Source organism: Haliaeetus leucocephalus, unplaced genomic scaffold (assembly GCF_000737465.1).
Source record: "Haliaeetus leucocephalus isolate CR32 unplaced genomic scaffold, Haliaeetus_leucocephalus-4.0 Scaffold773, whole genome shotgun sequence".
NCBI classification, from domain to species: domain Eukaryota; kingdom Metazoa; phylum Chordata; class Aves; order Accipitriformes; family Accipitridae; genus Haliaeetus; species Haliaeetus leucocephalus.
In genome coordinates this window covers 3,150,207-3,170,611 of record NW_010973209.1, presented here as the reverse complement: position 1 = coordinate 3,170,611, position 20,405 = coordinate 3,150,207, and the positions used below count along the sequence as shown (strand labels likewise).

At 40.8% G+C, this 20,405-nt stretch overlaps 1 protein-coding gene across 1 annotated transcript in view; it reads left to right on the top strand.

The window, feature by feature from the left end:
- NCAPD3 (non-SMC condensin II complex, subunit D3) overlaps window positions 1–20,405 on the top strand; it is a 28,031-nt gene that overhangs the window by 465 nt on the left and 7,161 nt on the right. The window contains exons 2-24 of the mRNA XM_010581483.1: window positions 19–173; window positions 561–723; window positions 1,541–1,719; window positions 2,603–2,779; window positions 3,194–3,255; window positions 3,520–3,607; window positions 4,940–5,073; window positions 5,800–5,872; window positions 6,476–6,601; window positions 6,788–7,040; window positions 7,564–7,647; window positions 7,801–7,884; window positions 10,560–10,633; window positions 11,525–11,659; window positions 12,440–12,660; window positions 14,129–14,320; window positions 14,658–14,755; window positions 14,886–15,001; window positions 16,423–16,530; window positions 17,071–17,185; window positions 17,281–17,388; window positions 18,408–18,646; window positions 19,411–19,490. Coding sequence (XP_010579785.1) covers window positions 19–173; window positions 561–723; window positions 1,541–1,719; window positions 2,603–2,779; window positions 3,194–3,255; window positions 3,520–3,607; window positions 4,940–5,073; window positions 5,800–5,872; window positions 6,476–6,601; window positions 6,788–7,040; window positions 7,564–7,647; window positions 7,801–7,884; window positions 10,560–10,633; window positions 11,525–11,659; window positions 12,440–12,660; window positions 14,129–14,320; window positions 14,658–14,755; window positions 14,886–15,001; window positions 16,423–16,530; window positions 17,071–17,185; window positions 17,281–17,388; window positions 18,408–18,646; window positions 19,411–19,490 — 3,064 coding nt within the window. The remainder of the gene's footprint in view (window positions 1–18; window positions 174–560; window positions 724–1,540; window positions 1,720–2,602; window positions 2,780–3,193; window positions 3,256–3,519; window positions 3,608–4,939; window positions 5,074–5,799; window positions 5,873–6,475; window positions 6,602–6,787; window positions 7,041–7,563; window positions 7,648–7,800; window positions 7,885–10,559; window positions 10,634–11,524; window positions 11,660–12,439; window positions 12,661–14,128; window positions 14,321–14,657; window positions 14,756–14,885; window positions 15,002–16,422; window positions 16,531–17,070; window positions 17,186–17,280; window positions 17,389–18,407; window positions 18,647–19,410; window positions 19,491–20,405) is intronic.

Below are 20,405 nucleotides of genomic sequence, written 5' to 3'. Positions count from 1 at the left end.
TTTTTTTCTTTCTCTCAGTCTGGGTGAACGCGGTGTGGGAGCTGGATTTCACCGAGGCCGACCCTCTGGATTCCAGGGTAGCAGAGGAGATCACGGGAGATGGACTCGATGCTTTCACCGAGCTTTACCGGTCCCTGCTGCCCTTCGCTGCGGAGCACCGAGAGAACGGAGAGGTGAGGCCAACGGCTTCGCAAAGATGCGGGTCCTGGGCTTTTCCCCTTACTCCGGCCTATCCTGCCTTGAAAAATTTGCAAAGCGTGCCAAGACCGCCCCAAACGATTCTTGTCGTATGTGCCGGAATGCTTCAGAGGCAAGCTGAAGTTTAAAAAACAAAAGGCCCAAGTTTAAAAATAGGTGTTTACAATTTAATATCATATAAATTATACACAGTATTATATATCATAACATCATTATTAAAGCCTATTATAAAAACACATATCTCATACTATATATATAGGGGGTTGGTTGCGGTGGCAATTGTTAAAATGTGAATAGTTGCGACTGGCAGAGAGCTATGTCATGACGGGATTTCTCACCATGACTCGTGTATTTTGCCTCAGAATATCTGGACCTTTTTTGCGGAAAACAACTTGTCGCCCAATGCTCTTGTGGCTGTGTTGCACCACTTTGTCCAAGCGGGCCAGCGTAAAAGAGCTAACGCACAGCAGAGGGTTTACGCTCTTCATGCGGCTGGGTTGTACTTCTTGCTGCTGGAAATCCCAGGTGAGCGAAGGGTTGTGCCTCTTTATTGCTGGATAAAACATCGTTCAGGCAAAATCAGCTTTCTCTTATTTGAAAGAATTCCAGGTGGAACAAGTGACGGCTTTTGAACTGTTTGCCTGATCTCCCCGAAATCCTTGGGGATGAAGCTCAGCCGCGGTGTTGAGCGCTGAACAGCTGTTATGGTCTGATAGCAGCTTGGTCTCCTGTCATATAGCGGCTTGATGGTCTCCGTCCGGGTCTGCGTTGCCGTGCACCTTCTGAGTAGTTCTGTGACAAGGTCAACAGAGGAGTCTGCACGGTACACAGAGCTGGAACCACACATCCCCCTCTGGTTTGACAATAATACGCAGTGAAGGCAGAAGCTTATTCCTGTTCCTGCTCTGTAACTAGAGAGGATTTCACTGTGCAGTGCTTTTGGACAGGCTCATTTGTGAAAACAAAAGTGTTTGTTTAAAATAACCAGCAGTTGGAGTTTTCTAGCAGGTTGATTGGCAGCAGTATCCTTTTGTATTCAAGGCTGGCACATAGCCTAAAGTTTTGCTGGTCTTTGTTGTGCAGCACGTTACCAGCTAGAAGGGGTCAATCAGCTGGTGATCCTACTGGAGAGTGTTGTCGCTGATGACACGTCATCCTGGTGCAGTTTGGCTTTGTTCAAACAATTATTTTTTCTTCTCCTGACCTCTCTTAGGCTCCCAGGACAATGCCTTCGTCCTGGCCATCTATTTGGCTGTCAAAGCAAATGGAGAGATGGTCAGATGGTTTGATGCTCTCTCTGTATTTTGTCTGGAAGGTGCCTGATGTTGTCTTTTCTGGGCAGGCAGCATAGCTAACCAGCTCTTCCATCAAGTGATGTTTGATAAATGTCTTCACACCCTGACAAAAAGTTGGCCTCCAGAACCAGATCTGATGAGGAAAAGAAAGAAGGTGCACGCTCAAAGCTCTCAGGCTGATGCAAGAAGAAATAGAAAGAAAGGAAAACCATGCAGGAATGGCAATGTAAGATGTTTGTCTAATCTCTTCAGATATAAATCTCTATTAATAAGCCAATCATTGGCAAGCTACTTCACTTGTAGGTCAGTGTGATAATCTTCCTCTTTTTCACCCTTTTTTTAATTCTTAACCTTTTATTCAGCTGTTCAGCTGTGCTCTTGATCCTCTACCTATTATTAGGAATTTCAGAGGTCTGATGATTCAACATTAGCTGCAGTTTTCTGGCTGCTGAGTAATAGAAAAAATACAGCTTGTTTGTCTTTGGTGTATTGTTAGAAAGCTCGGTAGCGGAGGGAGAAACTAATTTGTATCAGCTTCTTCAAGAGACCTTGAAGTTAGCACGTGACCAGCTTGCAAATGGCATTTGTGTTTCCTTGCCAACTTACTGATGGGAAGTTAAGGGCTAAATGCTTTGGTTATCTGTACTCAGCTGCTCATTCTAACAGTTATATGATTTTTTTTTTTTATTTTTTTTTTTAACGGAACTGAGGATTATGCGTCAGAAATCCTGAGAGAACATTGGTGCCGCAGAGTCATGACAAGCAAGGAAAGCAGGTCATAGGCACAATGGGAATTACTTGAGATGACTCTCCAAGTGTCAGATTAGAATTCAGATAATTGTCTTCATTTCTGATGGACTTTATCCTTCAAAACGAGAATAGGCTGTGTTGGAGCTTTTTTTTTGTGTCCAGCTTTCATCTTTCTGTCTGGGTTTTTTTTTCCCCACTGTTAAGTGCACTAACTAATCTGAAAGAGAAGATTTAGAATTTTGGATGTGAAATCATGGAAGGACCTAGCCTGAGAACTCTGTGAAGCACCGAAATGTGCAAAAGAGATCAGCCAGTGCTGTGGGACAGGATGGTGCCATTTCTCTTTTCTACCGATATAGATGGACGAGATGTTGGAAGAGGAGGAGGAGGAAGAGGATTGTGAAAATGTTTACTTTACAACGGACGATCTTCTTAAAGTTCGCAACTCAATCTTTCTTCTTTTGAAAAACTTCTTAAGACTTCTACCTAAGTTCTCCCTAAAAGAAAAACCTCAGTGTGTGCAGAACTGCCTGCAGGTAATAAGATCCAACTCAAGGATCCTTATGTCCCCCAACACAAACTTTTGGTGGATGCAGAGCGCTCCATAGCCATGGGAGTGATGGCAGCCCTGCCTTTCATAAACTGGTCCCCTGATTAGACATTCGAGTGTCCTCAGTGTAAATCTTGGCGTGGGGTGCCTGCTCCTTAGCACTTGCTGGCTAGTGCCGGCTGGGCGGTTCATGTTTTGTTCTGAGATGCTTAACCCTCACTGTACCCGGGGGGAAGACACACAGTGTTGAGCCTCTGGGCTTTGGGGTCTGCATCAAGGGAGGTGCTGCGGTCGGAAATTTAGACTCGAGTTCTCTGTGGTCTGACCCCCAAGCATCCAAGCAGACCTGCACGTCTTGTTCTCGTATGAATTAGCTAAGCTTGTCTTTCTTTCCTTGCAGATCTTTGTTGAAATGACAAACTTTGAGGCAGCAGCACATGAGTTTGAGTTTTCCCCAGCAATGTGAGCAAGTAGTTCTTAATGTTTATACTGTGCTTTGAACAAGTAAAGTGCTCGATGCTTATGTTGTTATTCTGTGTATATGAAAATGAAAGCAGTGATTTCTTTCGCTAAAGATAATTGGAACATGTTCCACCTCACTAACAGTAAACAACACTTAGTGAATATTGAATGTTTTCCAGTCAATGAGCACATTTACTTGTAATAGTTGTAGTAAATGTTTCTCTGATGAGAGATGAAGACATCTCTTTGCTTTCTTTTGCTTAGGAATGTTAACGAAGCCAAGTACATTCCCGAGCTCGCCTATCACGGACTGCGATTACTGTGTTCCCCTCTGCATGGTCCAGAAGATAAGGTAAAAGTTGGACCAAATCTTTAAAATCCTTACTGCAGTATTGAAAAGGAGTAATTGTTTCTTTCCTTCTCTGCATGTCATTTTTGCTTGTACGCTTTTTACTTTTTACATTAGTTTTACTTTTTGTGTGTGTGCTGGGTCAGAGGCAAGATGCTGTTTTCCACACCAGTCCTTATTTCCTTTGACCTGTGTGATGATGCATTTTGTGTGCATTGAATTCTGTGCTCCAGTGACTTGTGGCAAATGAATCGAAAACAGAGGATAGCTACAGCGGCATTAGATTTCTGTATCTTAAAAAAAAAAAAAAAAGAATTCCAGGTCACTGCATTTGCCTGGAATTTTCCTGTTTCCTGCTAGGTGGAGCTCCAGCACTGCTTGGTAGCTGCTGTGGCATTGGGCTGTGCAGCAGCGAAGCATGATGGGGAAGTGTTATGCGCAGATGATGGTGAGCAGGGTTGATTCTTATTCAGAGAATAATCTGTCATCATGGAACATCCAGTTCTACCAGAAATGTGTCTGCAGCTTTACATTTTTTATTTTGTGAAATTGTCAAGCGCACTGTGTCAAGTCTCCCACTTACCTGTGTGCTGCTCCTGTGGATGGGGCTTTTGAGCTTTGGGTGTGACCGTGTTGCTGTGTTTGCAAGTCTGTGCAAACCCACCTGAACTAGTTCTGAGGTAGCAAGCCAGGAGTATTAGCAGCTGTCTAGCCAGGAAAGCCTGGAGCTTAGTGCACGCCAACCTGACATATATACCTGTGTGTCTGCCCAGCTTTAGCAGCCTTAGACCTGTGTGTTTCAACCTCCTTGGTTTCTCAGTGCAGCACAAGCTTTTCAGAATTGTTGACATTTGTGGTATCAGAAAGATGTAGTAGCTCCCCTTCTCAGACCTGCCTCATCTTCCCTGCCTCTCCTGTTTGACTGCTCAGTGAACGTTAGGATAATGAGGCATGCTGTGGTCCCAAAAGAGTGGCAGGGAGGAAGGAAGCTCCAAAAGTTCAAGTCCATGTGGTGGTAAAAACATGCATTTAGCTTAAGTTGTCTTCTCTCCAAAACCCAATAAATTTCCCCAAATTCCAAACGTCTCTGGCGAGTTGAAGTCCAGTGCTTTGGAGCGAATCTGTTGATGGTTTCAGGAAGCCTTTCTTAGGCCTTACTGAACTTGTATGAGAACATCACAACTAGGAAAGATGTTGTGTTTTTCAATGAATGGGTCCTCTTTGAATTATTCTGCTAGGTTTGTTTCAGAATTTTTTCATAAACCTGGTCAGAATGCTTATCCATGGGCTCCAGTTGCTACTGAAATGAACCTGAAAATAACCTTTTCTTTCCAGATTCTTCGTTGTGTCTTCCAGCGAATCCTCAATGTCATTCTGATGCTGGAAAGTGGTGCGGGTTCCAGACGTGCAGTCCTTGCAATCACATCAGCTGTGATCAGTGCCAGGAATCAGGCTATAAAATTCATCAGGTGAAGTACAGAGCTCTGGCACTACCTTTCCTGCGTATGTCTGCTCTTTCTTCTGGCATGCCTTTGCTTTACTGTTTCGTTGATAAAGGGATGAGACAAACTGGCACTGACTTTGAAGTTGTTTGTGCAGATGAGGTTTAATTAAAATGCCTGTGATGGGAATTTACTGAACTTGCTGGCAGAGGGGAAAGAAGGTGTAGTTTGACAGAAGAGTGGCAGCGAATGGAAGGGACCTATCTTCTGTATTTTGCTTTGTGTCAGTTTTTCAGGTCTTGTGGTTTACTACAAAGTGTTGCCAAGGAAATGAGAGATTAATACACAGTTCATTTCTCCTTAGTTCTTTGCATTCTCCTGCTTAAAGATATGCTTTGCCTATGTTTATTATTCCCGCTGTGTGGGGATCCATGTTGTTGGAAAGCATAGTTTGTGCAGAGATCCCCAGACAACATATAGTAAGTAGACTGAGAATAAGGAAGCCTTTCATATTGTCCTTCTACTTGTAGAAAGGTATTGGAAGAAATGTTTTCTGCCTGCAAAGCCAGGTTAATGTGAAAGTAAGCAGATCTGCTCTCTGACCATATCCTGTTGCACTAGTGCTCATGATTCCAGAATGTGCATGTTTCCTGACTTTTGAAATGCATTCCAAAAGGAACATCCTTGACTTGATTTTCGCTTTGTTATAAAACCGGCCTTATTAAAATTTGCTTCTTTTTCTTCTGTGTGCAGTTCTGTAGCAGATGAGCTGAAAGAAGTTATTTTTCCTGTTCTTCGAATATTACTGCAACATATCTGTACCAAGGTATGCTCAGCTTTGTTGCATCTTAAGCTGAAGAACTCATGTGTGGCTACATTGCAGTATAGTTAGGAAATCTGTTTTCAAAATGTTTTGTAAGGAATAGAAAGATTTTCATCACTTGCAAATTTCTTGACAGCCTGATTGGGTTTTGTGTTCTTTATTGGAGTTTTCAGACATCTTAAAAATAGTGTCACGCTCTAGGACAATACTGAGGGTGAACACTTCCCCCCTCATTCACAATTGATTGTAGCCTACTTGTGACCTTTCCAAAATTTGCAGTTGCTTTTACCACTGCTTTGGTAGAGGAAAATGAGGATTATGAGAGCTCTTTGCCTAGCTAACTATCTGAAGACTGCCATGTAGAGATAACTGCCTCTGGATTTAATCTAAGCTCCACCTTTGCCATGGGGAGTTTGCCGTGTGACTGTGGGTGAGTGCTGATGTAGTGACCAAGGAAGCTGTGATTGTTCTCCCAGTCATTGCTGAATGTGACCGTATCACCTCATTAAATAAAAAAATTACTTGCCTTAAGCCCTGAAATGTCGTTTCTGGCTTCTAGAGCAGAGCACTGAAATATCATACCATGTAATTGCCCTTGTTTTTTAGGTCCCAGATAAGGCTGATCATCGTACATATGCTGCGCAGGCCTTGGTGAATTTGCTGAATAAACTCCCTTGTACAGAGTTTGCTGACTTCATGGCTTGGCTTTATAAATACTCACGCAACACTAAAGTAAGTATACCTCCTTGATGTTTCAGGGTTCGGATACAGCAGTATTTTGAAGATGAAGGGTTCAATATCAGTACTGAATAGTATTGTTGTTATTGCTGGTACCTGAAGGCAGGCAAACTGAGTAGGCAATGCCTGTGTCTTTGCTCACGTTAACAGAGAACCTTGCGTGCTTTGTCTTCCAAACAGGTTGTCTACAGAGTGTTTGCTCTTGATGTAGCGTTAGCTTTGTTGGATGTGCCCGAGAGGAACTTGGACAGCTCCTTGTCCCTGGATCATCAGAAGTTTCTAAAGCATAAGTTTTTAGTACAGGTCATGGTGTTTGGCCGCTGTTCAGACAAAGCACCCGTAGTCCGTAGCAAAGCTTTAAGCAGCTTTGCCCACTGTCTTGAAATGAAAGCTGCTGCTACGGTGGAGAGTATACAGGACTTATTACAAAGCTGTAAGTAATAAGGATAAATTAGACAGTGAAAATATTTCTTGAACTTTCTGGGGAATAACTACTGGGAGATAGGAGAACTAGTTGTCAGGAACTTAAAAATCTGCACATACTGTCCTTGTGTATTGTGTCATAATGAGACGTAATAGGCAAGTCTTGTTACTCATGAAGCCTGGTATTTGCAAGGGATTTATCCTCGTATATCGGTTCTAAATAGATTCCTGCATGAGATGCCTTTGAAGGATATTTACAGACGACTGAAATTGCTCATTGGAAAAAAAAAAAAAAGTTCATTCTTCCCTGACAGTTGATTAAATCTTGAGTTGCCTTTTGCTTCTGCTAAGTTGTTTTGTTCGTGATTGGCATTCTGAACTCCCTCAGGTGCAGTAAAGGCCAGATGGCACAATTCAGAAGTATGCACATAGCATCCTACAGCTAGATTACTTGCCTGAAAAAAATTTGGAATGACAGAATATCCAGAATTAAAATACTTCATTTAATTTCTTTTTTTATTTCTTTTTGGCAGCCTCTGACCATACAGTCTTGGAAGCAAACACAAACACTGCGAGTTCGATAGTCAGTGCAGAAGGTATAGAGTCATTCTCTTATAGTAAGTCTCAGGTTTTTCTTGGCATGCCATTTTGTAAAAACATGCATATCTGTAAAACCAAGGGCATGCGTGAGGTGCTCTGTTTAACAGTAAACCATCTTGCTGAGTGAACATATGCCTTTTTTATTCTGAAACTTTTAACTTTTCTTTCAGCTACATCCAGCCATCCACTGAAGACCTTACCAACTTTCAAAACTATTGAGTTGACAGATAGCAGCGATACTGCTGTACTTGATGGTAAGTCAAAATTATACTAGCCTTTTCAGATAACTTTTCAAAATCTTAATTGAAATTAGACTTTCTGAAGTGTATTCGTTGTCCATTTTTCAAAGAAAGTGGAGAGAGCTTTTTGTAGAGCTGTTAAAAAACACTTATGGGTGATGAAGGGGTGGAAGTGCCAGCCATAAAGAAATACTCTTTCCACTCTAGTCTGAAAAATACATTTAATCTTGAAATACTGATGTTCGTTTGTACTAATGTGGTGGCAACACTTGTTGAAAAGCAGGTAATTTATTCTTTCCAAAAAGGATGGTAATTGATGTGGGATATAATACGTGTAACTCCATAAATTTAAGGGTAATTAAATCTCTTGCTCCAGCGCACAAAGAACTAATACATTTTTGCTACATAAAACACAGCATCTTTGACTAGCACTGTCAGGTAGGTAAGAATTCACTTCTCTGTAGCATCAGGTATTGGCTGGGGTTGAAAGGAAAGTGTGAGGTTAAATGGACTGGTGCAGAATGGCCAGCAGCTAGTTCTAATTTTTGATAGCATGAAATCAGCATGTAAGTTGGCTTTTGTGGCCACAGTGTTCCTTCTTTGAATCTCTTCCTTTCTTTTCCTCTTCTGTGTAAAAGCTTTTCTTCCTAACCTTTAGGCCTCTGCCAGTATGTTTGCTCTCAGTTCTTGCTGTTCACCTCTCTTGAACCGCTGACAATTCAATTCACTGCTTGGTTCATCTTCTGCATTTGTGTCTTTGTTACGTGTCTCATGCTGCTCTTCACATGGGATCTCTCTCCCTATCTCCGTGAGCCAGGCTCCAATCTTCTCCACTGAAAGCTTTCTTTTAAAACATTTCACTGATAAATTTTGTTAATCTGCTCTTTCAGATAGAAAAGGCCTCCAGGCCACTTAAGGTATTGTGTATTCCCTCTTTAGCTGCAGACTCCTTGTGGCAGAGGATGCCTGGTTTTGTATCTGATACCCAGCAGAGCATACACTTGGCACTTGGCAAAACAAATTAAGAAAAAAAGGACTGTCTGGAGCTCAAGAGGATAGTGGAAATACAGGGCTCTCCTAGTCAGTAGAGGTGCATTAGCAAAGCTGTCTGGCCCGTGCTCGTGTTTGGCTTACGCCTGTGCTAATTTTGCACTTCTGTGAAGACCAAACAGCTCATATTTTAGAAGCAAAATAAATCTTAGCCAAGGGTAGTCAAAACATGCTAAATGCACAAGGGCAAAGATAAGAAGGAGGGTGGGGATAATCTGCAGAGTGAGGTATGCACAGCAGAATTACTACTGCACAACAGCATACAAACATTATGTTCCCTTGATAGTTCTCAGCCATTTAGAACTCATGTTTTTTGTTTGGCTGGTGGTTTGGTTTGGGTTTTTTTTTTCCTCTTTTCTATGTCACTGTGAGTAAAATCAATGTCAGTTGGCAAAGCATGATTATTTTAGCAGATTTGGTCACCTTTACAAGAGATGGACTATTTTAATGGCAAAATCTTGCAATAAAAAGGTTCTGTGCTTTTTCTGTCAGCTGTTCTCGGGAGGAAGATGCAATTGCAGTTAGCTGCCCATTAAGAAAGCACAGGTTAAAGTCCCTTTTCTTTCTTTGGTAAAAAATTATTTTCAATAGTTCCCTCTGACTACTTCTGTTTCTTAATGGCAACAGAGTGATCTCCACATGAATCTCTCTAAGTAAGAGATCTCTGAATTTGGCATATATTTGGGAAATCTTACTTAATGCTGTAAGAAATCTAACAAACAGCAGTAAACAGAACCTTAAAAGCAACAGTAAAAGTCCATTTGAATAATTCAAAAGGTGAGAAATAAGTGATTGTGGCTCTGTGTATTCAGTTGTGTGTTATTTAATAAACTATCATCTCTATTATGTATTTTTCCTGAGAACGTGCAGAAATAAGGATGGATAGCTATGGAGAGTAAAATTTGAGGCCTAACTTGACATTCAGGGAGGGGAGATGTGTTTTGGTTTCCTTGTAGACTCTTAGGTTCTTCTTTGCAGCTGCCATTCTGCAGCCTCAAGGAATTCAGTTAGTTCATAAATGGAGTCATTTCCTCTCTAAAACACAGAAGTTCATATATTAATAATTTATACTCTGTGGAGCTCTGAGGCATAACTCACAAAAGGTTGTAAGTATTCTAAGCTCTCGGCATGCAAGTCTGTTAACCTGCCTTGGGTCTGCGTTGGTTCCATTTGTCTGTGGTCTGCCCTCAACGTGCTTTTCCCACAGATGGCAGGGTTACCTGTGCTACAGACTTTTGTTTGAACTGTGCATGATTCATCTGATGAGCTTTCAAACTGTGAAGGTAGCCTAACATCTTTTATGCAGACAAATGAATAGGTCAGAAATTACAGATTTGTTTTTTTCTTTTTGCTGTGTGTATCAAGTGATTTGGTGTCTCACTTTCTTTTGTGGTATGTCCTAAGATGTATTTTCAAATGAAAGAACTTGGAAAAATGTTTGGGGTTTTTTTCCCCTCTGGCTTATACCTCATTCTAAATTATTTTGGGTGGTTATTTGTTGTGCTTTGTTCAGTCCTCCTCTCTTGCCCTCTGAAAGTCTCGGGCAACAAATTGTTGTTCAGTTGAGTTCAGAGCTGTATTCCTCCTAGTGCTGCTAAATGGTGATGCGGGTACTTTCTTTTTGTCACGGTTTTGGATAGGAAAAGAAGTCATGGCCATGCTGAGATTGAGAGCCCAGGATGAGAAAATCAATGTGAGGAAATCTGCTCTCCAGGTATGGTGTTTTTTGCATGCTTCCCTGTTCTCAGTGATTACCCAGAACGCCGTTAAAATAAATAATTAGGCCATAGTACTGTAGTGAACTGTATGTAACTTTGCCCACCTGTAGCTTCCTGCTATTCCTGCAGAGTGCCTACAGGGTAAATAATGCAAGCATGATGATGGAAAATTTTTCTAGTACTCTTGCTGGCATTCTCTTATTCTGTCATTTAGAAAGAGAGGCTCTTTTCAAATGTCAATAGGCATTTCAATTAACGACTTCCTTATAAACTGAGCATATTATCTGCTTAGTTTTTTGACCTTGTTAACAAAGAGATTAGGTTATATCCAGCCTCTTCTTGAGGTATGCATTGCTTTGCTTTTTGCTCAATTTTTTTAATGAAGTCATTAGCTTTTAAAGAGATATGCTTCAATGAAAATTTCATCGTTTTAAAAAAAATATACGTCAGCTGTTGACTGCCTTCCTCTGTTAGTCCCCTTCACCCCAACTCTTCCCACTCAGTTCACACACTGATTTGAGCTTCCCAGTTAAGGTTTACAATTGTTTTGTTTTAATGCTTTTTGATTAAAAAAAAAATCCCCTCTTCCTTATTACCAGGTAAAAGACATGGTTCATACAAGAGACACATTATTTTCAAGGGGAAGTTGTAACACTCACTCTATCCAAATGCTGTTATAAAATCAAGATGGCTGAAAAGATTCTTTCTGTTTTATTCTACATCTCTGGTTGTGCCCAGTACTCATAAACTTAATGTGATGTTTCACTCTCATTGAGATAAATTAATCTCTAGTTACAATTGGTAGGGGGTAGGTTGTGGTTTTGATTTGCTGCTCAATGCACATGGCCTGTATTCCCAACAAAGCTATGCTGGTATTTGACTTCTAGGTTTTTATGAGCATCCTGAAGCACAAAGTCATCCCTTGTACTGCAGAAGATTTGTCCACTCTTCAAGATCGTTGCCGGGACCCAGCTGTTTCTGTGCGGAAGCAGGCCTTGCAGTCTATAACAGAGCTCCTTGTGGTGAGAAAAAAATATCATGAATTCTAATACAGAGCAGAGATGAGCTAACTGTGGGTTAAAAGAAGGAGGAAACAGACAAATCTGGTACATGTCAGCTGTTCGTTCAGTGAATTTCATTTTATGACTGTGTTTTAATTTTTTTTATTACCTTTTGACTTGGAAGTCATGACTCATTCTTATACACACTTGTGATTTATGTAGAATGCTTCCAACTGTTGGAAACGTTTATTTTCCTAGCTGTTGATTTGTGTGTCATGGAGAAAATGTTTATGTTGCTGGCCTTCTCAAGTTAAAAAAAAAAATCTGAATCACTTTACTAAGATGTAATGTGTAGATGATAGCACTGCAATATTTTTCTTTCTTTTCTATTTATTCACAAAGGGTTAGTAACTTAGGTTTGGAGCATAGGGTTTATATTAAGCAAAGCTAATTTTATTTTTGTGTGTGTGTGTATTAAATCATCTGCTGTACAGCTTTACTGCAATACTGTTATTTATAGGGTTTCAAAACAAATTATTACAGTACTTTAGCAGAAGCACCAAGTAGCTTGATCATAGATATGATCAAATACCTTGTGGTGTCAAGGAGATACAGGTTCCCTTTTCCCATATGCTGCCACACTGCAGTGCTAGTTGAGCAGTATGCTGGGATTTATTAAAATTTATTTTCAAAGTTAGTAGCTGAATCTGGAGGTTTCTAGGCCTTTGCTGATCTTACCCATGCATACAGGACCCTCTAATGATTTAAAGATGTTTCTAATACAATGTGTGTTTCTCTCAGTCTCAGCACAATAATGTTCTAGTGCAAAAGGCCTGGTTAAATGGAGTGGTGCCTGTTGTGATGGACGCTGAAAGTTCTGTCCAAGAAAAGGCCTTGGATTGCCTTGATCAGCTTTTGTTGCAACATATAAAAAATTATAATAAATTCAGGAGTGAAGATGAAAAGCAGGCTCTAGCATGGGATCTCCTTACCCTCTTGACATCAGAAAGCCAGGAGCTGAAGTAAGTGCATTTTTCCCTTCATTGTGGGCTCTGATGGCTTTTCTGTAATAGCCCTTTGTCCAATGCATTGGATGTTTTCATTGCCCTTACTATGTTAGCATTCAGGGACAAAATCCAGGAATTTTTTTTACCTTTAATCCCATTAGAATACACAACTTTTCCTTTACAGAAGGAAACTGCCTATTGACTGGAGGACTAAGATAAGAGTATGAGTTTATACCCTCAGTGCTCTCATTCACTGTGTGGCCACAGACCGTTAGGTATCACAGTTTACATATTGTTTAAATGCACATGCTGTCTATTGTGCAAGGACAAGCAACTAAATTTATTGGGTGAGGTTTTTTTAAGCTATTTGAATTCCCTGCTTGAAACAGTCAGTATAAGTGCATGTTACTGCTAGAGATAGAAACCATCATGTTGTGAGGTGCTTGTTTTGCTCTGACAGTTCTTGGGACAGAGGAGATGTCAAGCATGGACAAGCTGGCAGTTGGTGAGAAGAGTGCAGTTTTGCTTTGTGTCTTTGTATTTTTGCTTGCTGCTCTTGTTACCTGTGCTCTCTCCCTGAACTCAAGTGTTCATATACAGGAGTGTTGCATGCTGTTCTTGACGTGTTGATAGCAGCATGAATATTTAAGTCAAAAGGAGGTGTTCTGATGACAGAAGTAAGAGAGGATATATAAAGAAGGGAGAACATTGCCTTTTATTAATTCTGATGTATAATATGTTACTTGTCTTATGACAAATAGAGTTATTCTGCCTTTTGCAGAATGCTGTGGGAAGAAGCAGAAGAAATGGGATGACACAGTATGACAAGGACACAACATTGATTAAAGACAGCTGTATGTTTATTACTCAACAGGGCATAATAGCTCAGAAATAGAAAATGAGACACTGGTTGTGCTGCCTTGCCAATTTGTGAAACTGTCAATGTTCTAATTTGGGCTATTTTATAACATAGTTTGCAGATTCATGGTACCTTCTTCTTAATGACCTTAGAGTACCTTGCAGCTTGATAAATCTCAGAACTCTTTCAATGTGAAGTAGGTAACTAGGGTTGAATAGAAAAATGAGCAAGTTATGGTGCCTTAACATTACTGTATCCTGTCCCATTATGGGTATTAAATAACAACTACTAGAAAGTCTTTGTTACAGATTGCTGAAATTATATTTTCTTGCTCTGTCATGGTACCAGTTGGACCTTCTATTTTACTGACACAGAGCACTACATCCATGCTTGTATGCCAGGTCTGTAGAGCGTCAGGATTGTGAACAGAAAGACTGAAAATATTGCTAGTAAAATACGTAGTAGGAATCGCTATGTATTCTGAGTAGCAGCAATGACAAGCGATAGCAGCTTTGTTACATTGCCCACTGTATCCTGGACAGGGATGTTGTTGTTTACTGCCAGTGTCCAAGTGTTTTGTTTACTCGTCCTTTAACTTACTTTTCTTTTCTTTCTTTCTTGTAGCCATTACTTGAACAAAGCTTTTCAAATGTGGTCCAGACAGAATAAGTTCACCTCTACTTTCATTAATAATGTCATGTCTCATGTGGAAACGGAGCATGCTGTACCAGCTTGGATGTTGCTTGCCAAGGTGGCGGGTTCTTCACCCAAGCTGGATTATTCCAAGATCATTGAATCCTGGGACAATGTCAGCAGGTATGTGTGTGCTTTGAATTCCGTGCTCCATTCTGGAGGAAAGAGATGGGGATGAAGAGGAGGAACAAAGCAAGTGAGCACTTTCTGTCCTTCCACAGGCAGATTGCTGTTTAGCTTCTTGGATCACAGTTCTTTATTCAGGAAATTGGTTCTGCAGCTAGGAGGCAAGCAATGGCCTGCAGATTTGTGCAGTAACCAACTCTTAAGCTTTTTGAGCTTTCATTTGGTTTGACAGGTCTGCCTTAATAATGCATATCCCAGATGAAAGGATTTTTCTACTGTGATTTGGTGTTGTTCCTTAGCTCAGTGTTAGTTTGTCTGCTCTACTATTTTTCAGGCAGCAGAACATGAGCACTGATACTACAGGGCATATACTGTGTGTCATGGGTCATGTTGCAAAGCACCTTCCTAACAGCACCTGTGAGAGGCTGATTGGTGAGTGGCCCTGAGAAACTGCAGGGGGGAAGGCAGGGTTCATGCCTCCCATCTTAACAGTTATTTCTTCTCCATAAGCAGTTGATAAGCTTAGAAAATGCTCATTTTATGTGTGTGATCTCATTTTCAGATAATATCAAGTGCTGGCTGAGGGAGTCTCACTGTCCCTTGGAGGTGATTAGCCCAGCTGTAGAAACTCTGCAGAAGCTCTGCCATGCGTCTGCACATGTGCCAGAGGAGGCACAGGTGTGACTTAAAATATGTCTTAAAATAGCTTGTCTCACACTCAGAAGGGCTGTCTCTTGAAGGCAGCTTCTGTCTCCAGTCTGTAGGTTGATTAGCTCTCTAAACAAAGAGGATCTGACTCCAGCAACTTGAGTCTTTTCTGCCCAGCTCTCTTACTTGCTTTACTGCAGTTGTGCTGGAGAGTATCCTGTAGCTAAGGACAGGCTTGTGTAAGAAATCTTTCTTCAGAAGGATTTCCCTGCCCCCTTTCCCCCCCTTCCCAAAATACCTTGCATTTGCCTTCTGTCAAAGTTTACAGAATTCCTAAAGGAGACCTGTTGCTGTGCCTTTATGATAGCAGCTATTTCTCAGGCTTGGTCCAGTTTGAAGCTATAGGTTTATACTATAAGCTCTGATTATTCTATATCAGAGCTGCTGAAGGTACACATATTTCTAGACTTCTTTCATGGGATCAAACACGGAGTTAATAAAACATCATTTGCACATTTCTCTTTTCTGCCCCCACATGTTCTATGCCATAGCTTTGTTCCATTCCTGTAGTGAGAAGGTGGGCTATCTTTTGCTGGTAAAATAGAGATCTAAGCCTGAGCACTGTCGCAAAGGAGCGAAAACTGATGCAGGTCTCTCTTGCTAGTGATTTTTTCTTTGTGTATGTGTTACATTTCTCTTTCAATATTGATGACAGCTATTTTATAATAGGCATCCCAATAAAGTTTAGTAAAGAGTATGCAAAACTGCACAGTCTGTGCTTCAGAAGCCAGGGTGGATTAATGGCTTTTGTTTTTTCAAACGGGCAGTCAGAAAATCCTCCTTTGTAGGCATAGTCATCACAGTATGTTGGCTTACAACCAAATGCGGGTGTTCCTGTACATTGGTCACTTTAGCAGTTCTAACAGCTTAGCTGCCATACATATATGTATTTGGTTTCTTATGTTACCAGTTTTAGATGATAGAAAAAGAGAAATGATGCTTTATTTTCATCACAATCTGGTAGACAATTAGCTTTTTTGTTTCCCCTCCAACCCTTGGAATTTGCATCGTGTTTTCATTTGAATGGAACTGCATTTTCCAAACAACATTTAAAAATCCACAGACAACCTCAAGTGTATTGGATATACATGAAACAGTCGTCTAAATCCTTTTTGTTTAAAACTGTGTGATATCTATAATGAAGTAAACTTGGGCCTGTAGATCATTAAAAGCCACATTCTCCAAGGTGTTTTGACACTTGTACACATCCTTTGATGTGCAGGAAGAATTTTAAAGCTCTAAGGCACTGTCTGATTTATTTCAGTAGGACTTAAGATTATTAAAAGCGTATAAGGACTTTCAGATTAGGGATTCATGTGTGGACAGATATTACAGCTACATTTTGTTTAATTAATAAAGTGCCAAATTATTTTTTTTCAATTACGGAACAGGAGCTGCTCAACCAGGTGTATGGAGATTTAGTATCCACCTGTGAAAGCTATATTTCGAATATAGTCCTCAAAGAGGATGGAGCAGAGCAGCTGCAAGAAGATCTCTTGGTAAGTTTGGTTCCCCTTCACAGATTGGTCCAAGTATGTAGGGGTACTTGAAATTGGTGTTCCTTAAAGTTCACGCCAATAACTGTGTTACGTAGGAAAATACTGATGTGCACACCTTGTGTGTGAGCTCATCGTGAAATCTGGTATTTATGGGCCTGGGAGCATACAACAGTTTTATACATCAGCAATTGCTTTAAGGATATGATACCCCATGTATTTTTAATAAAATGACACATCTTTTCCTTTGCTCTTCCACTCATACTTCTTAGATGAGCTGTTTGGGAAATAAGTCTGTAAAACGTGTGGAATGCTTTGAGGAGTATTTCAATATTATTAGTAGATGTGAGGGGGTTATAGCATATTAAACACACCCACACACCATTTCTGTTTCAAAGCTTCACCTTCTGTTCTCTAGCCACTCTCTTGAAAGGACTAAGGGAATTTTAAGTTGTTTTTGGAGAAGTACCATACCGACTCCTGCTGATTTAATTTGCAGCTCAGCCATTGCCTTTTGACTGCAGTGTTGCTTTTTCTCTGTAGGTGAGACACCTCTTCATCTTGGGTGAGGCTGCACAGCTGTGTCCAGCCAAAGTGGAGAAACGCATCTTTCTTTTGATTCAGTCCATTCTGGCTGCTTCTGTCAACGAGGACCAATGTGAGGGTCTCTCCATACTGCCTTTAATTTTGCATTTACAGACAACACTGTTTACCAGAAAAGTATGTTTTCATTCCCGACCTGTTCTTTCTTAGTGTCTAGTTCTCCAGATGGTGAAGCAATTCCAGCTTCTCAGCCACTGTCCCAATTCAGAGGATCAGCCATGCCTCCAGTGGTCAGAGCTCATGCATTCATTACTCTAGGTAAGTACCATCCTGCAGTAGAAGCGTGACCTCGTGTATCCAGTTCTCAGCCTTTCTGATTAAAGTTCGGCTCAAAAGCTGTGTCAGTTGTAACAGATAGCCACAGTGCTCAACGCTTGCATTGCCTCAGTTCACAGCTTTTAGCAGTGCAAATATCCATGGTAACAAGTTGCATAAACCATAAAAATTCTGCCATCTATGTGACTGCTTCTCAAGGTGGTTAATGCATTAATAGTGATCAATAATTAGCAACATCCTTCAGAATTGTACTGTCCTTTTACTCGGAGTTGGTTGCTGTCTGGCTGAAGGATCATCTTACATGTAGTAAGGTGGTCAACAGAGGGTGAAGAAAACTTGATGCTTTTGATGCAGTTTGGAGCAGAATGCCTGCACATAGTGACTTGTTCTCAGCATGAATGAAGAGGTGCTTTGAGAGAAGCCTGGTCAATCTGCATCTCCACTGTTTTGGAGAGTACTAAGTGAAAGTTCTGGTTTTGAAGTACCGCTGTGGTTAGGAACAAGTCTCTTCTCTTGAAGATAGATAGTATTATTTTTTCCTTAACTGCTTTGGGAAGCTTAATACTTTTGTACAGAGCTTAGAAACAGTTAGGGAGAAGTAATGTTAGAATGCAGGCTATTTTATATTAAGTTGGTTTAGTGATGCTCTTAGAGGTGGGTGTCTCCCTGCTATGCCTATGACAGCTGGGGCTGTTCTTTTTAGCTGCTTTGAATAATACCCTGTACACAGAAATAGTTCTCTCTGAAGGAGGGAGTTTGGCATAGAGACCCACACTATAGGTCTAAGAGGAGTTTGGAAGAACTCCTTGAAGTATCATTTCTTTGAGAGATCGTGCAGATTGCTCATCAAGTTTCAGCATGTGTTTCTTGTTTATTCCCTTGTTTACTTCCTGATTCCTTTCTTGGCTCATATTGGACTCAAAGGAGGCAGTGAGCTGGGCTGTGGTGGTTAGGAGCAAGAATATATTCACAGCACTGACAGTCTCATCTCTGTTTCACAGGTAAATTGTGTTTACAGCATGAGGATCTGGCAAAGAAATGCATTGCAGCTCTAGCTCGAGAACTAGAGGTGTCACATGATGTGGCTGTTCGCAATAACGTTGTCATCGTTATGTGTGATTTATGTATCCGCTATACATCCATGGTGGACAGATACATTCCCAACATTTCATTGTGTCTGAAGGATCCAAATCCCTTCATCCGTAAGCAGACGCTGATCCTGCTTACCAACCTTCTGCAGGTAAATAGGGGTTCTAAGCATGTATCTGAGAACCTGATTCAAGTACCTCTGTTGTGCTGAATACTGGCAACCTGAGCAGTGGGTGTACTGCTTGTACCTTGATTAATCTACAGTTAATCAAAAAGACTTTAAACTATGTGTTTTGTTACTGCTGGTTTGATTTTTTTTTTTGCTAGCTAGGCAGAAATCATATAGAGGACACTTAACACAGTTGGATAATGAGATTATTTTTAGTCAATGGTTACCTCTTTTCTTGTCTTCTCTTTGTTTCTTTGAATTCCTTTCAATTTCACTCCTATATGAATGAATATAACAAGCATCACAGCACCTTTTTCTCCTACTGTCTCTGCTTATTGTTCTAAAGATGTAAATGTTGAGAGGCTCAAGGTGTTTACTCTCCCAATGTTCATATGAAGCCAACCAAGACAGATTTGGAGCGCATTTGGCTCCGAGAACAGTGTTGAAGAGCATGTGTGCCTTGGGATGGGAGAACAGATTTTTCATGTTTCTACTTTTTTATTGATACCTGTGGTAAACCTAGATGCTTGCCGCTGTGGCATTTATGCTCTTTAAAGCATCCTCCAAAACATTGTCTCCTTGGGGTTTATTTTGTGTGCCTCCAGCTGAAGTTGTACGGCTTGCTCATTTGCCTGATATACATTCTGCTAGGCTCCATGAGATACTGTCCTGACTACAGTCTGAAGGTTCATACTAGGTTTTTCCTGATTGAGGTTGAGAATTTATTGTCTGCCGATTTCTTACAGGAGGAATTTGTGAAATGGAAAGACTGTCTTTTCTTCCATTTTGTCAGCGTCTTGGTGGATCCAAATCCAGATATTGCCAGGTAAAATACTCATCTGTAAAATAATGAAGGAGTTGAAGATCAGAGATGTACTCAAAACCAGTCCCAGTCTTGCACGTGCAGCGTGCAAAGAAAAATTTCAGTGAGAGAGCAGATGGTTCTCCCATTAACCTCTTCACTCACACAGTTGTTCATGCTTTAGGGTCTGCAATGGTAGCAAAGGAGTGGTGAACCCCTTTCCAAGTCGTTTGAAGGTCCCAAGGTAGCAAGCTGTGTGTTCTTGGCTGTCTTCGAAACATGCAGCTCTGCTCTATTTTTGACTCTATTATCCAGAAAAAAAGGAATTTTGAAACAAGCCTTTATGAAATCTTCCTCATGATTTTCAGATAGGCTCTGTCTTGAGTACTGGTTTTGTTTTAGGAATAGGATTAAATAGTCTCTTTTTTCTTACATGGTATGCCTTGTCTTTGTAAACCTTCTACCACATTTTGTAATACTTTGACATGTACGCGGAATTATGCATGCTGGCTTTAAGTGCATGTTTATGAAGTTTTTGTAGGTTTCAAAGGCTCAAGCTGCTCTGTTACGTGAGAAATGAGAGTGTGGCACATTTCTCTAAGGATGGTAGATTGTGCGGGGTGCTGGATGCAGAGGAGGCTTGGACACCTTGCTACTTGTTTCTACCTGGAACAATCAGTCTGAAGATTGGTGTTTGCAGGGTCATCAACCTATCATTGCTTACTAGTGCATATTTACACATTCTTTTCTCTTCAGTGAGTTTTTGCTATGTAAAAATGTCTTTCCAGTAGATGGTGACATTGCAACATCATGTTCCTAGAGCTTTAGCTAAGGAACACGGTGCTATTTCTTTGGGAGCGTTTTTCTTTGCATCTGCATTCAGTGACTGCATCCAGACAAAAACGCATTCTTCGAGTCTGGGATTGACTTGCACCTCTT